Raw genomic sequence first — 20,541 nt, forward strand, 5'->3', positions numbered from 1 at the left:
CAAATTGGGCCGAAGGGACTGTTTCTGCGCTGTATGGCACTGTGACTCTAGCGTTTCTGATATTAGCTTAGCATCCATCTTGGCTGCGGACCAGACTATCCAGTATTAATATGAACTTTAATAACACGATAAATTTTACAAAATTATGTGCGGCTTTTAGCCATTCCTTTCAAATGACTAAATGGACACCATGCCATATTTGTTACATATTATTCTCATAGAGTTGTGCAGTACAAGTGCAAGTGTCTTTTAAATGTTATTGTACGTGTCTCCATCACCTCCTTTGGCAGCTCATTCCGTACCTTCATATCCACCCTATCTATTCCCCTCATGATTTTATACATCTTGATCAGACCACCCCTCGTCCTTCTGCAGTCCAAGGAATAGAGTCCTGGCCTGTCCAACCTCTCCCTATATCGCAGGTGCTCAAGTCCTAACAACATCCTTGTAAATCTTCTCGGCACTCTTGTTAAAGTTCGCTTCTTCTTCAAACAGACAACGCACAATGGGTTAGGTAGACGAGCACAAGCTTTACTATATCAGCCGGCGGGAGAGTCGGGGGTACATGAGTCCAGTAAGCAACAAGCACTTGACTCTCCCGAGCCTGAAGAAGGGTCTCGACCCATTCCTTTGCTCCTGAGATGCTGCCTGACCTGCTGAGTTACTCCAGCATTTTGTGAATATATACCTGACTCTCCCGAGCTATCACTCCACAGAACACAGACTGGACCAGATGTTTTATACTGTAGAGATCAAAAAGACACATTCCTAAAAGCCTTAGTCATGGTCCCAAAATGCTGTAGTCAGTTAGCACCTTCCCGACAAGTCTGAGATTGTTTCTCTTATCAGTTAGCACGACTGTGTAGATTAGAGAGCAATGAGTTGATAGCCAGGTACATCAAGTGAAGAACAGGGAGGACACATTAGTCCTGGTCCCAATATGCTGTAGTCAGTTAGCACCTTCCCACTAGAGAAAGCCTGCTAAAGGAGGGGGGGGGGAAATGAAAGCATGTAACCCTTTCACTCTTTCCAGCTTAATGGCCTATTTCTCAGTTTTGTATTGTGCTGACACAATGAAGCTGTGAATCTGTAAACATAGATTTATGCAAAAAGATGTGAAAAGATTACATAATGCCGCAAATCGGGAGTAGCGTAGTGTGGGGGAAGATCACAGCACAATGATGAAATAAACCCACTCTGGGGATTTAAATTTGAACCATCTGAGTGCTTGCAGTGATATCAACAAGTTTGGTGCATTCCTGATCACTGAAATCTTCAGGCACGCACAGAACCACAGGAATATCCTCTGCTATACATTCAGGTATTCCTCTAATTTAGGTGAGTCTTTGCTAATGTTTCTCTTTGACACTGCACAACTTGTTACGATTGTCTGAAGAAGGGTCTCGACTGGAAATGTCACCAATTCCTTCTCTCCAGAGATGCTGCCTGTCCCGCCGAGTTGCTCCAGCATTTTGTGTCTACCTTCTTGTTATGATTCAAGCTTGCTGATAAGGGTGGCAGGTGATTGAAATGCAAAATCCTCTCCTTACTTTCTTTACATGCTTTTCCGTTTTGCTGTTTTGCTGTTTTGCGAAACTTTCAGAGAAGAGGAGCAAAGCAATGGTGACTGGAAAACATTCAATCACAGAAATTGTGCAAGGTTTGAAGCACTGATCGTTTGAACAGCTGGCCTGGCTCTCTATCCACATGGAGGAAGCTAGCTCGAGCAGAATTAAAAACAGATTTCTTTGTTGCTGCCAACTCTACTCCTAATAGATGTTTACACTTAAATGCTTCAAGATATTTCTGAAGACATGAGGAACTACAAATGTTGTAATCTAGAGAAAAACAGAATGCTGGAGGAACTCAGTGGGTCACACAGAGTCTGTGGAGGGAATGGACGTAGAATGTTTTGGGTCAGGAGCCTTCTTCAGACTGATGGAGTGGGTGTGGGGGGGGGGGGAGGGGGGTTGGGGGGGATGGAGGGGGTGGGGGGAGTGCTGATATAGACCCAAGAGTTCTCGTATTCTGTCAGTATACTTAATGGTCTGTGACCAAATACTTCTTGTTATAGGATGGACCAAAGCAAGGAGTTTTTTTTCAGAACTTTATAAAATGCTCACAGGTCCCCAAAACCGAACGATAAAAGGTGTGTCTATGTGATCCAAATGTGGCCGAGTGCCTAACGTGTACATGGAGCTAAAGTTCAGCAAAAAAATATGGAAAGATTTTAAATGAATGATTTAGTTTCTTAATAAGGGATGTTACTAAGTCGTAATTGTATCCACTTCTAAAGCCTCTGGCAGTTTATTCTAGATTTTTTTTTTAGATGTAGAGATACAGCGCGGAAACAGGCCCTTCGGCCCACCGGGTCCGCGCCGCCCAGCGATCCCCGCACACTAACACCCACTAGGGACAATTTTTACATTTTACCAAGCCAATTCACCTACAAACCTGCACGTCTTTGGAGTGTGGGAGGAAACCGAAGATCTCGGAGAAAACCCACGCAGGTCACGGGGAGAACGTACAAACTCCGTACAGATGGCGCCCGTAGTCAGGATCGAACCTGAGTCTCCGGCGCTGTATTTGCTGTAAGGCAGCAACTCTACCGCTGCGACACCGTGCCGCACTAGATACTGACTACCCTCATCAATCTAACTTATTGATAATTTCATAACTGTTAGTTCTGCTACTTTTCAATCTCGAACTCTAGTTGCAGGCTGGTGTCTCTTCCCCAGGACATACGTATTTATTTAGCCCTCTTGAACTGGAATATTTATAACTATCCAAATGTCTTTTATATGACATAGTTGTATCCACCTCGACAGCTTCCTCTGGCAGCTCATTTCAGATATGGACGAGCCTCTGAATGCCAACGTTGCCAGAAGGTCCCTCTTAAATCTCTCCCCTCTCACCTTAAGCCTGTGTCCCTCTAGTTTTAGAATCCTTTACCCTGGGGAAAAGACTGTGAGCGTTCACTTTATCCGTGCCCCTCATGATCTTGTACACCTCAATAAGGTCACCCCTCAACCTCCCACGCTCCAAAGACAAAAAGTCCCAGCCGATCCAACCCCTCCCTGTAACTCAAGCTCGCAAGCCCAGGTAGCATCCCGGTGAATCTCTTTTCAACTTAATGACATCCTTCCAGTAGCTGGGTGGCCGGAGCTGCACAAGGTGAGCCATCTCTCCAGAGCAAGTTTGGAGAGCAGCGTTAGTCATGGATGACATTACCACAGGGGTGGTACAGTGGGCAGTGGGAGAGTTGATGCCTTGCAGCGCCAGAACCCAGGTTCAATCCTGACTGTGGGTGCTGTCTGTACAGAGTGTGACCGTATGGGTTTTCTCCGGGTGCTCCGGTTTCCTCCCACACTCCAAAGACGTGCAGGTTTGCAGGTTAATTGACTTCTGTAAAATTGTAAATGATCCCTCGTGTGTAGGATAGTGCTAGCGTGGGGGGATCGCTGGTCGGCGCGGACTCGGTGGGCAGAAGGGCCTGTTTCAGCGCTGTATCCCTAAAGTCTAAAGTCAGTCAGTAATCCTTTCTTGACTCAAATGCTTAAAATATATTTATTTTCAGGGGTTTAGTACTGGATGCCATGCTGCTGCTGGTCTTTCTACTTTTCTTCAATCAAAGTTTTGCAAATCACAGAGTAAGTGTGTAACAGCAGAATGCATTTCTTTTTAAGAATGCGCGTGCTTTCTCTGAAATGAATTTTAAATTGTACATGAATTAACGTCATGAAAGGGGACATAACTTCAGAATTAAGGGACAAAAGTTTAGGGGTAACATGAGGGGTAACTTCTTTACTCAGAGGGTGGTGGCTGTATGGAATGAGCTTCCGGTGGAAGTGGTGGAGGCAGGCTCGATTTTATTATTTAAGAGTAAATTGGATAGGTATATGGATGGGAGGGGATTGGAGGGTTATGGTCTGAGAGCAGGTAGATGAGACTAGGTTAGAGAAAGTGGTCGGCATGGACTGGTAGGGCCGAATGGGCCTGTTTCCGTGCTGTAATTGTTATATGGTTATATGGAAAGCTTATGAATAAAAGTTCTCTGGGCGTGTACATTGCCACAAGGTCACAATATATCGCCAATCTTTGGTTATCCTTGAGATTGACTCGTGAGTAGAAGTATAGACTATGAGAAAGGGGGGATTCTGTTTAAACTGCACAACATGGAATATTATGTCTAATTCTTTGATAAGAAGGGAGGATCCTAGTGAAAGTGTAAAAAGACTTACTAAAAATGGTTCCATGGATGATGTCTTAGCTTGCAGTGAGGAAGGGGAGACAAGATGTAACAGAAGTGGCACGGTGGCGCAGCGGTAGAGTTGCTGCCTTACAGCGAATGCAGTGCCAGATACTCAGGTTCGATCCTGACTACGGGTGCTGTCTGTACGGAGTTTGTACGTTCTCCCCGTGACCTGCGTGGGTTTTCTCCGAGATCTTCGGTTTCCTCCCACACTCTAAAGACGTACAGGTATGTAGGTTAATTGGCTGGGTAAATGTAAAAAAATGTCCCTAGTGGGTGTTGGATAGTGTTAATGTGCAGGGATCGCTGGGCAGCGCGGACCCGGTGGGCCGAAGGGCCTGTTTCCGCGCTGTATATCTAAATCTAAAAAATTAAAAAAAAGTGGACAGCCTACTTAGATACTGATATGCAGCTCCCTAATGCCTGCACCCCTCTTTGTGCCAGTGTGAGGTTCACAGTTGCCTCTCCAGATCATGTCACAGTATACCAGCTGCGTTTGTCGCTCCTCAGATGTGCTTGACAAGTGCCACAGCTCGCCACTCAAACTCGCACCAACGTTTCATTGGTCTTTTTCACAGGACAGTGACACGTGCAAGACTGAAATCGTCAGGCTCCGCCAGCAACTGCAACACCTGCAGAACCAGTTCCTGCTTGGAGCTTGGCGGCAGGAGTATCTAAAGGCGAGCAACAGGTACTGGATAAATGAAAACACGAAAACACGCAGGAAGGAGCAAGCAACCAACATTGATCCAAATCTGTTGATTTATCACCATGGTAAATGTCCTAATCTAAACGTACCATTACAGGGGACCTGGAGACACTGGGAACTGCAGATGCTGGAATCCAAATTTGCAGTTGATACAAACATTAGCAAATTTGCAGATGATACAAAACTGGGTGGTAGTGTGAACTGTGAGGAAGATGCTATGAGGTTGCAGGGTGACTTGGACAGGTTGTGTGAGTGGGCGGATGCATGGCAGATGCAGTTTAATGTGGATAAGTGTGAGGTTATCCACTTTGGTGGTAAGAATAGGAAGGCAGAGTGTTATCTGAATGGTGTCAAGTTAGGAACAGGGGACGTACAACACGATCTGGGTGTCCTAGTGCATCAGTCACTGAAAGGAAGCATGCAGCTACAGCAGACAGTGAAGAAAGCCAATGGAATGTTGGCCTTCATAACAAGAGTTGAGTATAGGAGCAAAGAGGTCCTTCTGCAGTTGTACAGGGCCCTAGTGAGACCGCACCTGGAGTACTGTGTGCAGTTTTGGTCTCCAAATTTGAGGAAGGATATTCTTGCTATTGAGGGCGTGCAGCGTAGGTTTACTAGGTTAATTCCCGGAATGGCGGGACTATCATATGTTGAAAGACTGGAGCGACTAGGCTTGTATACACTGGAATTTAGAAGGATGAGAGGAGATCTTATCAAAACGTATAAGATTATTAAGGGGTTGGACACGTTAGAGGCAGGAAACATGTTCCCAATGTTGGGGGAGTCCAGAACCAGGGGCCACAGTTTAAGAATAAGGGGTAGGCCATTTAGAACTGAGATGAGGAAAAACTTTTTCAGTCAGAGAGTTGTGAATTTGTGGAATTCTCTGCCTCAGAAGGCAGTGAAGGCCAATTCTCTGAATGCATTCAAGAGAGAGCTGGATAGAGCTCTTAAGGATAGCGGAGTCAGGGGGTATGGGGAGAAGGCAGGAACGGGGTACTGATTGAGAATGATCAGCCATGATCACATTGAATGGCGGTGCTGGCTCGAAGGGCCGAATGGCCACCTCCTGCACCTATTGTCTGTTGCCATCTGTCCATTCGCTCCACAGATGCTGCCTGGCCCTCTGAGTTCCCCCAGCACTTTGTGTCCGGATGAAAGGGCTTGTTTTCTCAGTGCCAACCATTACAGGGGACCTGGAGACGCTGGAAACTGCAGATGCTGGAATCCAAAGCCAAAACACAAAGTGCCGGAGGAACTCAGCGGGTCAGGCAGCATCTGTGGAGGGAATGGGCAGACGATGTTTAGGGTTGGGACCCTTCTTCAGACTAATGGACTATGGGAGAGAAAGATGGAAAAGAGAGGTGGGGGCAGAGCAGAATAATGTATGGCAAGTGATATATAGGAAAAAGAACTGCAGATGCTGGTTTAAATTGAAAGACGCAAAATGCTGGAGTAACTCGGAGGGACAGGCAGCATCCCTGGAGAGAGAAGGAACGGGTGACTTTTCGGGTTGAGACACTTCTTCAGACTGGAGAAGGGTCTCGACCCGAAACGTCACCCATTCCTTCTCTCTCCAGGGATGCTGCCTGTCCCGCTGAGTTACTCCAGCATTTTGTGTCTACCTTCTGGCGAGTGATAGGTGGAGACAGGTGAGGGGGTGATTGGCAGGTGGGTGGAGTGAGTGACAAAGGCTGCAGGTGCAAAGGAGACAAAAGGGTGTCAGGTAAGGAGAGAAGAGGAGGGGTGAAATGTAGAGCCGGAGGGAGGGATGTGGGTGGGAGAGGGAGGGGAAAAGTGGGGGATAAAAGGGAAATAGGGGACTCGTGACTGGGTACGGCTGGGGGGGTGGGAGATGGTGAGAGAGGTGTGTGGCCCTCACAGAGGTGGGGACAGGGGAAAGAGAGGGGGGTATTACTTGAAATGGGAAATTTCAAGAATGATAGTGAGTGAACTGTTCATTTAAGATTACTAATCGTTGAACGTTAGATAAACTTGAAGCTTCACTTAAGTGGTATTGTCCAGAACAGCTCATTTCGTGCCCATGGTCCTGGTTCTCAGTCCAAAACCACTCAAGAGTTTTGGACACAAACCTCAAGGCCGACACAGCCCTGCAGTACTGAGGGAGGATTGCATTACTGGAAGTATCATCTTGTGGGTGGATCGTTAGACCGAAGATCCCCCTGCTTTCTCAGGCAGATATTTAACCTCCCACTAGACCAAGAGGACCCGTTGGGCCCAAACCTCTCCTGCATTGGTGCAGCACCCTCTCCTCCCCACTCCCCACTTCCCCCTCCCCCCTCTCCCCCTCCCGCTCCCCACTCCCCCCTCTCCCCTCCCCACTCCCCCCTCCCCCATTCCCCCTCCCCCCTCTCCCCTCTCCCCTCTCCCCTCTCCCCTCTCCCCTCTCCCCTCTCCCCTCTCCCCTCCCCCCTCCCCCCTCTCCCCTCTCCCCCCTCCCCCCTCTCCCCTCTCCCCTCTCCCCTCTCCCCTCCCCCCTCTCCCCTCTCCCCTCTCCCCTCTCCCCTCTCCCCTCCCCCCTCCCCCCTCCCCCTCTCCCCTCTCCCCTCTCCCCTCTCCCCTCTCCCCTCTCCCCTCTCCCCTCTCCCCTCTCCCCTCTCCCCTCTCCCCTCTCCCCTCTCCCCTCTCCCCTCTCCCCTCTCCCCTCCCCCCTCCCCCCTCTCCCCTCTCCCCCCTCCCCCTCTCCCCTCTCCCCTCTCCCCTCTCCCCTCTCCCCTCTCCCCTCTCCCCTCTCCCCTCCCCCCTCCCCCCTCTCCCCTCTCCCCCCTCCCCCCTCCCCCTCTCCCCTCTCCCCTCTCCCCTCTCCCCTCTCCCCTCTCCCCTCTCCCCTCTCCCCTCTCCCCTCTCCCCTCTCCCCTCTCCCCTCTCCCCCCTCTCTGTTCCCTCTCCCCCCTCTCTGTTCCCTCTCCCCCCACCTCCCCCACCTCCCACCTCTTTCCCCTTCCTTTTCCCCTTCCCCTTCTTCCCAACCCCCCTTATCCTCCCTCCCCCTCCCTCCCCCTTCCCTCCCTAGGAGATAGATTTAAACTTTAAAATGCGAATAACTTAAAAAATATAACACCGATTTCAATGAAACTTCTTCCATTCGCACCAAAGGGACGACGGTGAGTAAGGTGGGCCTAAAGTTGTCCCGCTATCGTGTACCGCTTTGGCTGTAGTTCAGGAACAAACAAACAAGAGTTTAGTATGTAGATGTTGTTACCTATGTGCTGAATTGTTGCTGTTGTTCTGGTTCATGCCTTATGACTATTGCATAGGTGGTACATTGAACTGAAGATTTATTCACAAAATGCTGGAGTAACTCAGCAGGTCAGGCAGCATCTCGGGAGAGAAGGAATGGGTGACGTTTCGGGTCGAGACCCTTCTTCAGACTTCAGACATCAGTCAGAGAGTTGTGAATCTGTGGAATTCTCTGCCTCAGAAGGCAGTGGAGGCCAATTCTCTAAATGCATTCAAGAGAGAGCTAGATAGAGCTCTTAAGGATAGCAGAGTCAGGGGGTATGGGGAGAAGGCAGGAACGGGGTACTGATTGAGAATGATCAGCCATGATCACATTGAATGGCGGTGCTGGCTCGAAGGGCCGAATGGCCTACTCTTCCTATTGTTAAAGAGACTTGTGGATAGACACATGGATATGCAGGGAATGGATGTATAGAGAGTCATAGAGTCATACAGCGTGGAATCAGGCACTGGCTGAACACCTAACAACATGTCCCAGCTACACCAGTACCACTGCCTGCATTTGGCCCATATGCATCGAAACCTTTGCTATCCCTGTACCTGTTTAAATGTCTTTTAAATGTTGTGATAGTACCTACCTCAACTACCTCCTCTGGCAGCTCGTTCCATACACCCACCACCCTCTGTAAGAAAAAGTTGCCCCTCAGGTTCCTATTAAATCTTTCCCCTCTCACCTTAATCCTATGTCCTCTGGTTTTTGATTCCCTTACTGTGGATAAATGTATTTATTCTGAAGTTTGAAACATCACCCATCCTTATTCTCCAGGGATGCTGCCTGACCAGTTGAGTTACTCCAGCATTCTGTGTCTATCTTTGGTGTAAACCAGCATCTGCAGTTCTTTGCTTCTCCATTGTACATTTATTCTATTCCCCTCATGATTTTATGTGCCTCTATAAAGGCACTCCACAACATCCTGCACTCCAAGGATTACTCCAAACCTGCCCAACCTCTCCCTATTAGATTTAGTTTTTTTAAAAAAGAAGATTTTTAGAGATACAGCGCAGAAACAGGCCCTTCGGCCCACCGGGTCTGTGACGCCCAGCGATCCCCACACACTAACACTATCCTACACCCACTAGGGACAATTTTTACATTTGCCCAGCCAATTAACCTACATACCTGTACGTCTTTGGAGTGTAGGAGGAAACCGAAGATCTCGGAGAAAACCCACGCAGGTCACGGGGAGAACGTACAAACTCCGTACAGACGGCGCCCGTAGTCAGGATTGAACCTGAGTCTCCGGCGCTGTATTCGCTGTAAGGCAGCAACTCTACCGCTGTGCCACCGTGCCGCCACCGTGCCGCCCCCGAACGTATTAGCTCGGGGCCCTGGCAACATCCTCATATAAGGGTTATGTGCAGGCAGATAAGAGTTGGTCTTGGCACCATGTTCAGCATTGTGGTGAATCTCCTCTCCACCCTTTCCAACTTATGGATGAACATGCAGGAAATGTGATGTCATCTTGCATCTTTAGACTTTAGATTCAGCGTGGAAACAGGCCCTTCGGCCCACCGAGTCCACACTGACCAGCGATCACCCCGTACACCAGCACTAACCTGCACACTAGGGACTATTTACAATTTTTACCAAAGCCTATTAGCCTACAAACATGTATGCCATTTGAAGTGTGGGCGAAACCGGAGCACCCGGAGAAACCCCACGCGGCCACAGGGAAAATGTACAAACTCCGTACAGACAGCACCCGTAGTCAGGATGGAACCCGGGTCATTGGTGATGTGAGGCAGCAACTCTACCGCTGCGCCACCACTTGTTGCGCCATTGGGATGATATGTAGCAGGTGCCATTTCTTATCTGTCAGAAAAGGTCATGTTGGGAAATGTCTGGAAATGACTGGCTTCGGCCAGGTTGTGTCTTTGTTTCTACATTGTACATTTATTCTATTCCCCTCGTGATTTTATACGCCTCTATAAAGGCACTCTGAAGAAGGGTCTCGACCCGAAACGTCACCCATTCCTTCTCTCCTGAGATGCTGCCTGACCTGCTGAGTTACTCCAGCATTTTGTGAAATAAATACCTTCGCCAGTTACACTGACGGTGACATCTGCTGTGCACAGATTGCTCGGAGGTGTACAACGGTGGGAACACCACGAGTGGGTATTACACACTGAAGCCGTGGTCTGCTGCCCACCCATTCCTAGCCTACTGTGACATGTCAGATGGAGGAGGTTGGACCGTTATCCAACGTCGCAGCAACGGCAAAGTCAACTTTAACAGGTAAACAAACGGGGTTATTGGCAAACTAAGATAGACACAAAGTGCTGGAGTAACTCAGCGGGACAGGCAGCATCTCTGGATAGAGGGAGGGGTGACATTTCGGGTCGAGACCCTTCTTTAGACTGAAGAAGGGTCTCGACCCGAAGTATTACCCATTCCTTCTCTCCAGAATGCTGCCTGTCCCATTGAGTTACTCCAGCATTTTGTGTCTATCTTCGGTGTAAACTTGAGCAAAAGGGGAGCTGCTACTTTTATCTCCTTATCTCACACTTTTTGTCTTTTCATCACTGCCTTTGTCCACCCTATCTCCAAACTCTTCCGCACCTATATCCGCCCATCACCTGCCATGCTTGGCCCCGCCCCTCCTCTTTTCCAGCTTTCTGCCCCCCCCCCACAATCAGTTTGAAGAAGGGTCCCAACCTGAAACACCACCTATCCATGTTCTCCAGAGATGCTGCCTGACCCGCTGAGTTACTCCAGCACTCTGTGAAACGTCACCTATCCATGTTCTACAGAGATGCTGCCTGACCCGCTGAGTTACTCCAGCACTCTGTATCCCTTGTTGTAAAGCAGCATCTGCAGTTCCTTGTGTCTGCTTCTTTTATTTTATTTTTTAAATGGGCAACACAACTGGACACAAAATGCTGGAGTAACTCAGCAGGACAGACGGCGTCTCTGGAGAGAAGGGATGAGTGACGTTTCGGGTCGAAACCCTTCTTCAGTCACCCATTCCTTCTCTCCAGAGATGCTGCCTGTCCCGCTGAGTTACTCCAGCATTTTATGTCGGGCTTCGATTTAAACCAGCATCTGCAGTTCTTTCCTACACAACTAGGAACAAATACGCAGAGGTGAGACTGTCACACAGGCTTTGAATGCTTGCGAACAAAAGGTCATTCTTCCCTGCTTTTTTAGTTCTGCTGCCGATTTAAAAAATAAAATTAGCGACTCCCCTGTAACCCTGGATTAACATTAGATTTCTAACCCTTGAGCTAAGTTATGCATTCTTGATACCATTCTTATATTTTCTTGATCGCACCTTGTCTCCACTCGAATGGAACCACGTTTAATTCTAGAGCTGCAAAGCACCAAAACTGGTCCTTGGTCCCACCTTGTCCATGGTAACCAAGATAGAGTCACAGAGCTGTACAGCACAGAAACAGGCCCTTCGGCCCACTTTGTTCCGTGCTGACCAAGGTCGAATATTAGGCTACTCCCATTTGCCTGCATTTGGCCCATATCCCTCCAAACCCTTCCTATCCACATATCAGTTCAAATGTCTTTTAAAAGTAAAAGTAATTGTATCTGCTCCTATAGGTTAAAAAGAGATAAAAGGTTGTCAGATAAGGAGCGAAGAAGGTGGAGGGAGGGATGTGGGTGGAAAGGGACGGGGGGGAGGGGAAAGAGGGGGGTTGATAGTGAAATGGGGATCTCAGAGATGGGAGGTGAGTGTATGGAGGAGGGGAAAGGAGCGGAGGGGCTGGTGGAGGGGAGGGTATGATACAAAAAACTGTAAATGTTGGACTCATGAGCACACAAATGTGAGGTTATCCACTTTGGCGGCAAGAACAGGAAAGCAGAGTATTACCTGAATGGTGACCGATTGGGAGAAGGGGAGATGCAACGTGACCTGGGTGTCATGGTGCACCAGTCATTGAAAGCAAGCATGCAGGTGCAGCAGGCAGTGAAGAAAGCGAATGGTATGTTGGCATTCATAGCAAGAGGATTTGAGTTTAGGAGCAGGGAGGTTCTGCTGCAGTTGTACAGGGCCTTGGTGAGACCGCACCTGGAGTATTGTGTGCAGTTTTGGTCGCCTAACCTGAGGAAAGACGTTCTTGCCTTAGAGGGAGTACAGAGAAGGTTCACCAGATTAATCCCTGGGATGGTGGGACTTGCATATGAGGAAAGGCTGGATAGACTGGGCTTGTACTCGCTGGAATTTAGAAGACTGAGGGGGGATCTTATAGAAACATATAAAATTCTTAAGGGGTTGGAGAGGCTAGATGCGGGAAGATTGTTCCCGATGTTGGGGGAGTCCAGAACCAGGGGTCACAGCTTAAGGATAAGGGGGAAGTCTTTTAGGACCGAGATGAGAAAACATTTCTTCACACAGAGAGTGGTGAGTCTGTGGAATTCTCTGCCACAGAAGGTAGTTGAGGCCAGTTCATTGGCTATATTTAAGAGGGAGTTAGATGTGGCCCTTTTTGCTAAAGGGATCAGGGGGTATGGAGAGAAGGGAGGTACAGGCTACTGAGCTGGATGATCAGCCATGATCATATTGAATGGCGGTGCAGGCTCGAAGGGCCGAATGGCCTACTCCTGCACCTATTTTCTATGTTTCTATGTTTCTACAAGGAAATGCAGGCTTTGCCGACTGCTCGATTAATTTATAATGAATAAGAGATCACACAAAATTAAAATCTGGAAAACATTCAAGCAAAAAACAAGAAGTTAAACACCAAGTGCTGGAGTAACTCAGTGGGTCAGGCTTCATCTCTGGAGAACATGGATAGGTGATGTTTCAGGTCGGGACCCTTCAGAATCCTATCCATGTTCTCCAGAGATGCTGCTTGACCCACTGAGTTACTCCAGTTTTTTAATGTCCTTTTCAAACTTTAAGCAGGTTTCATGCACACCAGTTTTTAACTTCACCGCATCAGATTTCCACCCTGTTACTTTCTGCAGAGGCTGGGATGACTACAAATCTGGCTTTGGGTTGTTTCAAAGGAGGAATGATGAGTATTGGCTTGGAAATGAAAACATACACCGGATCCTGGCTCCAGGTAAGAGTGTCTCCAACCTTCGTAGGACATAGAGTACAGTACAGGAACGGGCATAGACTCTGTGCTGAGCATGAAGCCATGGCCAACTCTCATCTGCCTGCACTGAATCCATATGCCCCCCGTTCCCTGCATATCCATGTGCGTATCCAGAAATCTTTTAGACACCACTGCCTCCACTGCCACCTCAAGCAGCACGCTCCACCACCCTCTGTGCAAAAAACTTACCTCACACATCTCCTTTCAACTTTATTCCTCTCGCCTTAAAATTATAACTTCTAGCCTTTAACTTTTCATTCCTGGGAAAAGGCTCTGACTGTCTACCCTATCTATACCTCATAATTTTATGACTTTCCCCTCCTCTGTACACTCATCTCCCATCCCTGACTCCCCCATTTCCCCTTTATCCCCCATCTTTCCCCTCCCCCCATCTTTCCCCTCCCCCCATCTCCGTCCACCCACATCCCTCCCTCCAGCTTCACATTCCACTCCTCCTCTTCACCTCCATGATTGTCACGTGTACCGAGGTGCAGCTTAAAGCTTTTGTTCGGGTGCTCTCCAGTCAGAGACAAGTCTTTCCTCTCACTCACTCCACCCATTCTCCCCTCAGCCCCCGGCGTTCAAGAGAAAATAAACCAAGTCTGTCCAACCTTATTGCTCTGAGCTGGTGCTCTTGAGCTTGGTGCCACAACCAATGTAAAGGACAGGACACCAATTAAGAAGTATCTTAGAGATATCAATGGTTGTTGAATAATTTCCACGCAGGAAAGTACATGATGAAGGTCGACCTGACAGACTGGAACGGAGAAGAGAGATATGCCACGTATGAAAAGTTTAACATCTCAGATGAAAAGGTGAGGGGGGGGGGTGTTGGGTTAATAACTGTGCTGGTCGGGTGTCATGGATTGCTTCCCTGACTTGCTTCTGTTACTTTGACCCAGGATAAGTACAGGCTGAGCTTTGGAAGCTACGTTGGCACAGCAGGAGATGCGTTGTCGGGAGGATTGGTCCCAAGGGAACAGTGGTCATCTTCCCACAACGGCATGATGTTCAGTACATCCGACCAGGACAATGACCACTACACTCAGGGCAGCTGTGCCCGCGAAGGCAGAAGCGGCTGGTGGTTTAACAGGTACCTGTAGCGGGTCATTCACACAGCCATCCGCTCCGCCACGTCAACGCTTGTTACTTGCTCGAAAGAATAAACCCAGGTGGGAACTATACACAGAAACTTAGAATAGCACAGCTCAAGAACAGGCCCTGAAGCCCAGAGTATCCTGCAATTTGGGAGGCACGGTGGCGCAGCGGTAGAGTTGCCGCCTACAGCACCAGGGTCTATCCTGACTACGGGAGCTGTCTGTACGGAGTTTGCACGTTCTCCCTGTGACTGTGTGGGTTTCCTCCAGGTGCTCCAGTTTCTTCCCAAAATCCAAAGACGTGCAGGTTTGTAGGTTAATTGGCCTTCTGTAAATTGCCCCTAGTGTGCAGGGAGTGTGTGAGAAAGTGGGATAGACAATAGACAATAGGTGCAGGAGGAGGCCATTCTGCCCTTCAAGCCAGCACCGCCATTCAATGTGATCATGGCTGATCATTCTCAATCAGTACCCCGTTCCTGCCTTCTCCCCATACCCCCTGACTCTGCTATCCTTAAGAGCTCTATCTAGCTCTCTCTTGAATGCATTCAGAGAATTGGCCTCCACTGCCTTCCGAGGCAGTGAATTCCACAGATTCACAACTCTCTGACTGAAAAAAAGTTTTTCCTCATCTCAGTTCTAAATGGCCTACCCCTTATTCTTAAACTGTGGCCCCTTGTTCTGGACTCACCCAACATTGGGAACATGTTTCCTGCCTCTAAAGTGTCCAACCCCTTAGTAATCTTATACGTTTCGATAAGATCTCCTCTCATCCTTCTAAATTCCAGGGATAACATAGAACTAGTGCATAGATCGGATGGATGGTCTTTAAACTAGATTAAACTGGAGATAAATGAAACTAAACTAATGTCCGTGCGGACCATCATGCCAAAATAAACTATTCTCCTCTGCCTGCACATGGTCCATATCCTTCCATCCCCTGTGTGTCCATGTGCCGATCCAAATGCCCCTTAAACGCCGCTATCGTATCTGCCTCCACCACCACCCCCGACAGCACGTTCCAGTCACCCATCACCCTCTGTTTGAAGAACACTTGCCCCTCTCACCCGAAAGTGTGCCCTCTAATCTTGGACATTTCCGCCCTGGGAACACTGGAGGAATGGGAGCAAGAAATGTTGATTACAAATGGCGAAACTTTACTAACTGGATTAATGATTCAGACGCACACTTTTATTGAAAATCCAGTGAACTTCCTTGAGAGTCATACAGTCTTATAGCATTAATCAGGCCCTTCGGCCCAACTTGTCCCATCTACACTAATCCCATTTGCCCATGTTTGGCCCACATCAGCCTCTAAATCTGTCCTGTGCAAATGTCTTTTAAATGTCTTTTTTTTTCAGCACAGTTCTTTAATAAGAGTCATGAAGTTACATTTGGGAAAATGTTAAAATAGGATTACACTACACTGATAGGTAGGAAGGAACTGCAGATGCTGGTTTAAACCATAGACACAAAAAGCTGGAGAACTGGCAGCATCTCCGGAGAGAAAGAATGGGTGATGTTTCGGGTCGAGACCCTTCTTCAGACAGAAGAGGGTCTCGACCCGAAACGTCAAGACCCTTCAGACAGAAGAGGGGTCTCGACCCCAAAAAGTCACCCATTCCTTCTCTCCAAAGATGCTGCCTGTCCCGCTGAGTTACTCCAGCTTTTTTGTGTCTATCGACACTATACTGATCCCAGATATGACTGGGTTAATGTGTGGTGAATGTTTGATGGCTCTGGGCCTGTGCTCGCAGGAGTTGAGGGGGACCAAATAGTGAAGGCCTGGACAGAGTGGATGCAGAGAGGGTGTTTCCACTAGTGGGAGAGTCTAGGACCAGAAGGTACAGCCTCAGAATAAAAGGATCTACCTTTAGAAAGGAGATGAGGAGGAATTTCTTTAGCCAGAGGGTGGTGAATCTGTGGAATTCATTGCCACAGCCAGTGGTGGATAGCCAAGTCATTGGGTATTTTTAAGGCGGAGATTGACATGTTCTTGATTAGTAAGAGTTTTAAAGGTCACGGGGAGAAGGCAGGCGAATGGGGTTGAGAGAGGAAGATAGATCAGCCATGATCGAATGGCAGAGTAGACTCGATGGGCCGAATGGCCCAATTCTGCACCAATGACTTACAGTTTTAAATTTCTTTCTCCAGGACAGTTCTTTAATAAAAGTTAAGAAATTTCATTTCAAAAAATGGTCAAAATATAGTCCCCTCCTTAATGTTTGGGACAAAGACCCGTCATTTATTTATTTGCCTCTGTACTCCACAATTTGAGATTTGTAATAGAAAAAAAATCACATGTGGTTAAAGTGCACATTGCCAGATTTTAATAAAGGCCATTTTTATACATTTTGGTTTCACCATGTAGAAATTACAGCAGTGTTTATACATAGTCCCCTCCATTTCAGGGCAGCATAATGTTTGGGACACAGCAATGTCATGTACATGAAAGTAGTCATGTTTAGTAATTTTGTTGCGTATCCTTTGCATGCAATGACTGCTTGAAGTCTGCAATTCATGGACATCACCAGTTGCTGGGTGTCTTCTCTGGTGATGCTCTGCCAGGTCTGTATTGCAGCTAAATGCTTGTTTTGGGGGCTAGTCCCCTTCAGTTTTTTCTTCAGCATATCAAAGGCATGCTCAATTTGGTTCAGATCAAGTGATTGACTTGGACACTCAAGAATTGACCATTTTTTTGCTTTAAAAAACTCCTTTGTTGCTTTAGCAGTATGTTTGGGATCATTGTCTTGCTGTAGAATGAACTGCCGGCCAATGAGTTTTGAAGCACTTGTTTGAACTTGAGCAGATAGGGTGTGTATACACTTCAGAATTCATTATGCTACTACCATCAGCAGTTGTCTCATCAATGAAGATAAGTGAGCCAGTACCTTCAGCAGCCATACATGCCCAGGCCATAACACCCCCACCACCGTGTTTCACAGATGAGGTGGTATGCTTTGGATCTTGGTCAGTTCCTTCTCTCCTCCATACTTTGCTCTTGCCATCACTCTGATATAAGTTAATCTTCATCTCATCTGTCCACAAGACAATTTTCCAGAACTGTGGTTGCTCTTTTAAGTACTTCTTGGCAAACTGTAACCTGACCATCCTATTTTTGTGGCTAACCAGTGGTTTGCATCTTGCAGTGTAGCCTCTGTATTTCTGTTCATGAAGTCTTCTGCGGACAGTGGTCATTGACAAATCCACACATGACTCCTGAAGAGTGTCCCTGATCTGTCGGACAGGTGTTTGGGGATTTTTCTTTATTATAGAGAGAATTCTTCTGTCATCAGCTGTGGAAATCTTCCTTGGCCTGCCAGTCCCTTTGCGATTAGTAAGCTCACCAGTGCTCTCTTTCTTCTTAATGATGTTCCACACAGTTGATTTTGGTAAGCCTAAGGTTTGGCTGATGTCTCCAACAGTTTTATTCTTGTTTCTCAGTCTCATAATGGCCTCTTTGACGTTCATTGGCACAACTTTGGTCCTCATGTTGATAAACAGCAATAAAAGTTTCCAAAGGTGATGGAAAGACTGGAGGAAAGACTAGGTGCTGAGAGCTCTCTTATACCTGCATTAAGGAGGCAATTAAACACACCTGAGCAATTACAAACGCCTGTGAAGCCATGTGTCCCAAACATTATGGTGCCCTGAAATGGGGGGACTATGTATAAACACAGCTCTAATTTCTACATGGTGAAACCAAAATGTATAAAAGTGGCCTTTATTAAAATCTGACAATGTGCACTTTAACCACATGTAATTTTTTTCTATAACAAATCTCAAATTGTGGAGTACAGAGGCAAATAAATAAATAATGGGTCTTTGTTCCAAACATTATGGAGGGCACTGTGGGTTTATGCAAATTTTCACTAACTTTTTCTCATTGTATATTTTACTGTGGGAAACTACTTGTTAAATTTTGAGACAAAGAATTCCATTAATCCAAAATGCAAGTGGTAAGAACACTTTCTCACTGGAAGCAACGAGTGCTAAAGAAGATGTCCAGTGCCACTCTGCTGACTAATGTGGTGCATCGGCAGGGAAGGCTTTTGAAGACGGTGCCAATGAGCACAGTTGGGGGGCAGAGAGAGAGGTGGACCTGTTGTTTAATTAGTATCCTAACTGCCCGCTGAATATCTAATTCATATTCAACAATGTCCATCTGCTTCTCACTCCCGATGTCTTTCAGTAGAAATAAACAAGTTCTGCACAAGAATTAAACCAAAGGTATTTCCAGAGTAATACATATTAGCTTTGAATACTTTTAATGAGCAGAAAATAAAGTGTCCTTTCAAGGAGACAGACACAAAATGGTGGAGTAACTCAGCGGGTCAGGCAGCATCTCTGGGGAATTATGGGCTCCACTCTTCCTGAGGTCATCTGTTGCCGGCCCTGATTTGTTCTGGCCTTTTCCTACCTCCAGTCTCCACCACCCCTCCTTCATTCCCAGTCTGAAGAAGGGTTCCGACCTGAATCGGGAAACCTGTTATTTTTCTCCTGAGATGCTGCCTGACCCACTGAGTTACTCCAGCACTTTGTGTCTATCTCTGGTGTAAACCGCCTCTGAGTTTCTTCCTGTGCATTTACTGTATGTTCGTGTTGTTACTTGTGAGCGGAGCACCAAGGCACATTCCTTGTATGTGTACATACTTGGCCAATCAACTTATTCGTTCATTCAAGGAATTGTTTTCACAGGTGACGTTCAGTGTACGGTGAAGAATTATTGATGAGAATTGAACGTGGTTTATTTGTTTGTGTGAGAACGAACTTATTTTGAACAAAATCTCTCCATTGTTAAACACACAGGTGCCATGCTGCCAACCTTAATGGTAAGTATTATCGCCGTGGCAACTACAGCGCCAAGTACGACAATGGCGTGGTGTGGAACACGTGGAGAGGCTGGTGGTACTCTCTCAAGCTCACCAGCATGAAGGTCCGCCCACTCTACTACCTTGCTGCACTGGGAAGTGGGGACTACGACAATATTATTGGCTAGTGCTTACTCAGAAGCAACTGCATTTCCATCTCATTCACAAAATTACTTTGTCTAAATAAAGGAAGATATATTTTGCAGCCAAATTGTATACAATGTGCCCCGATGTCAGGGCTAATATTCTCTACATTTTCTGACAATAAATTGGTTTTCTAATTTTGATTGCAAAATGACAAACCATTTAAAATAGATCGTCCGTGATCGAGTGGTGCACCAGACTCGGTGGGCCCAATGGCCTCATTCGGCTCCTATCTCTTAGTGAGTGGACAATGTTCTACAAAATGACTGTTTGGTGGGATCATCTTAAAGGCTCAAGTTGGTCCTCAATTGATAAAAGGAATTGACACGTGCCACTTGAAATAACCGACAACCCGCCCTCCCATCCCCGACCTCCCATCCCCCCCCCCCCAACCTCCCCTCCCCCACCCCCGTGGGCACCATGTTATAGGAAAGATGTTGTCAAGCTAGATAGGGTACAGAGAAGATTTACGAGGATGTCTCCATGACTAGAGGGTCTGAGCTATAGGGAGAGGTTGAGTAGGCTAGCACTCTATTCCTTGGAGCGCTGGAGGATGAAGAGTGATCTTATAGAAGTGTATAAAATCATGAGAGGAATAGATCGGGTAGATTCACAGCATAGGTGAATCGAGGACCAGTGGACATAGGTTTAAGGTGAAGGGGAAAAGATTTAATAGGAATCTGAGAGGTAACTTTTTCACTCAAAGGGTGGTGGAACAAGCTGCCAGAGGAGGTAGTTGAGGCTGGGACTATCCCATCGTTTAAGAAACAGTTAGACAGGTAAATGGATAGGACAGGTTTGGAGGGATATGGGCCAAACACGGGCAGGTGGGACTAGTGTAGATGGAACGTGTTAGCTGGCGTGGGTAAGTTAGGCCGAAGGGCCTGTTTCCACGCTGTATCACTCTATGACACTATGAACCAGAAATGCAAACATTTTATATTTCTATACATTTGGAAAAGGCAGGAGTGAAAATCACTGAGTCAGTCATTGGGGTTCCAATCCCGACCTCCCCCACCAGCTCCATGATAATTCCTCACCTGTCCACCCTGTGACAGGTCAGGTCCCTGTCGACTGCCCATGGTGAGGCCACAGGTTGGGATGGTTCAGGGCTTCTGACGGGTCGAGCCCAGTCATCAAGAGTGCTTCGTTGTCAGA

General features: G+C 47.3%; 1 protein-coding gene across 1 annotated transcript; it reads left to right on the forward strand.

Annotated features, from left to right (window-relative positions):
• The first annotated feature begins 1,260 nt into the window (after positions 1-1,260).
• On the forward strand, positions 1,261-19,415 carry fgl1b (fibrinogen like 1B). The gene is made up of 8 exons (XM_078403179.1): positions 1,261-1,338; positions 3,578-3,650; positions 4,831-5,026; positions 10,299-10,458; positions 13,141-13,238; positions 14,001-14,089; positions 14,177-14,367; positions 19,178-19,415. The coding sequence occupies exons 2-8, from the start codon at positions 3,597-3,599 to the stop codon at positions 19,365-19,367; spliced, it is 978 nt and encodes a 325-aa protein (XP_078259305.1). The 5' UTR covers positions 1,261-1,338; positions 3,578-3,596; the 3' UTR covers positions 19,368-19,415.
• Positions 19,416-20,541: the final 1,126 nt, after the last annotated feature.

This window comes from Rhinoraja longicauda, chromosome 7 (genome assembly GCF_053455715.1).
Source record: "Rhinoraja longicauda isolate Sanriku21f chromosome 7, sRhiLon1.1, whole genome shotgun sequence".
In the NCBI taxonomy this organism is placed as follows: Eukaryota; Metazoa; Chordata; class Chondrichthyes; order Rajiformes; family Arhynchobatidae; genus Rhinoraja; species Rhinoraja longicauda.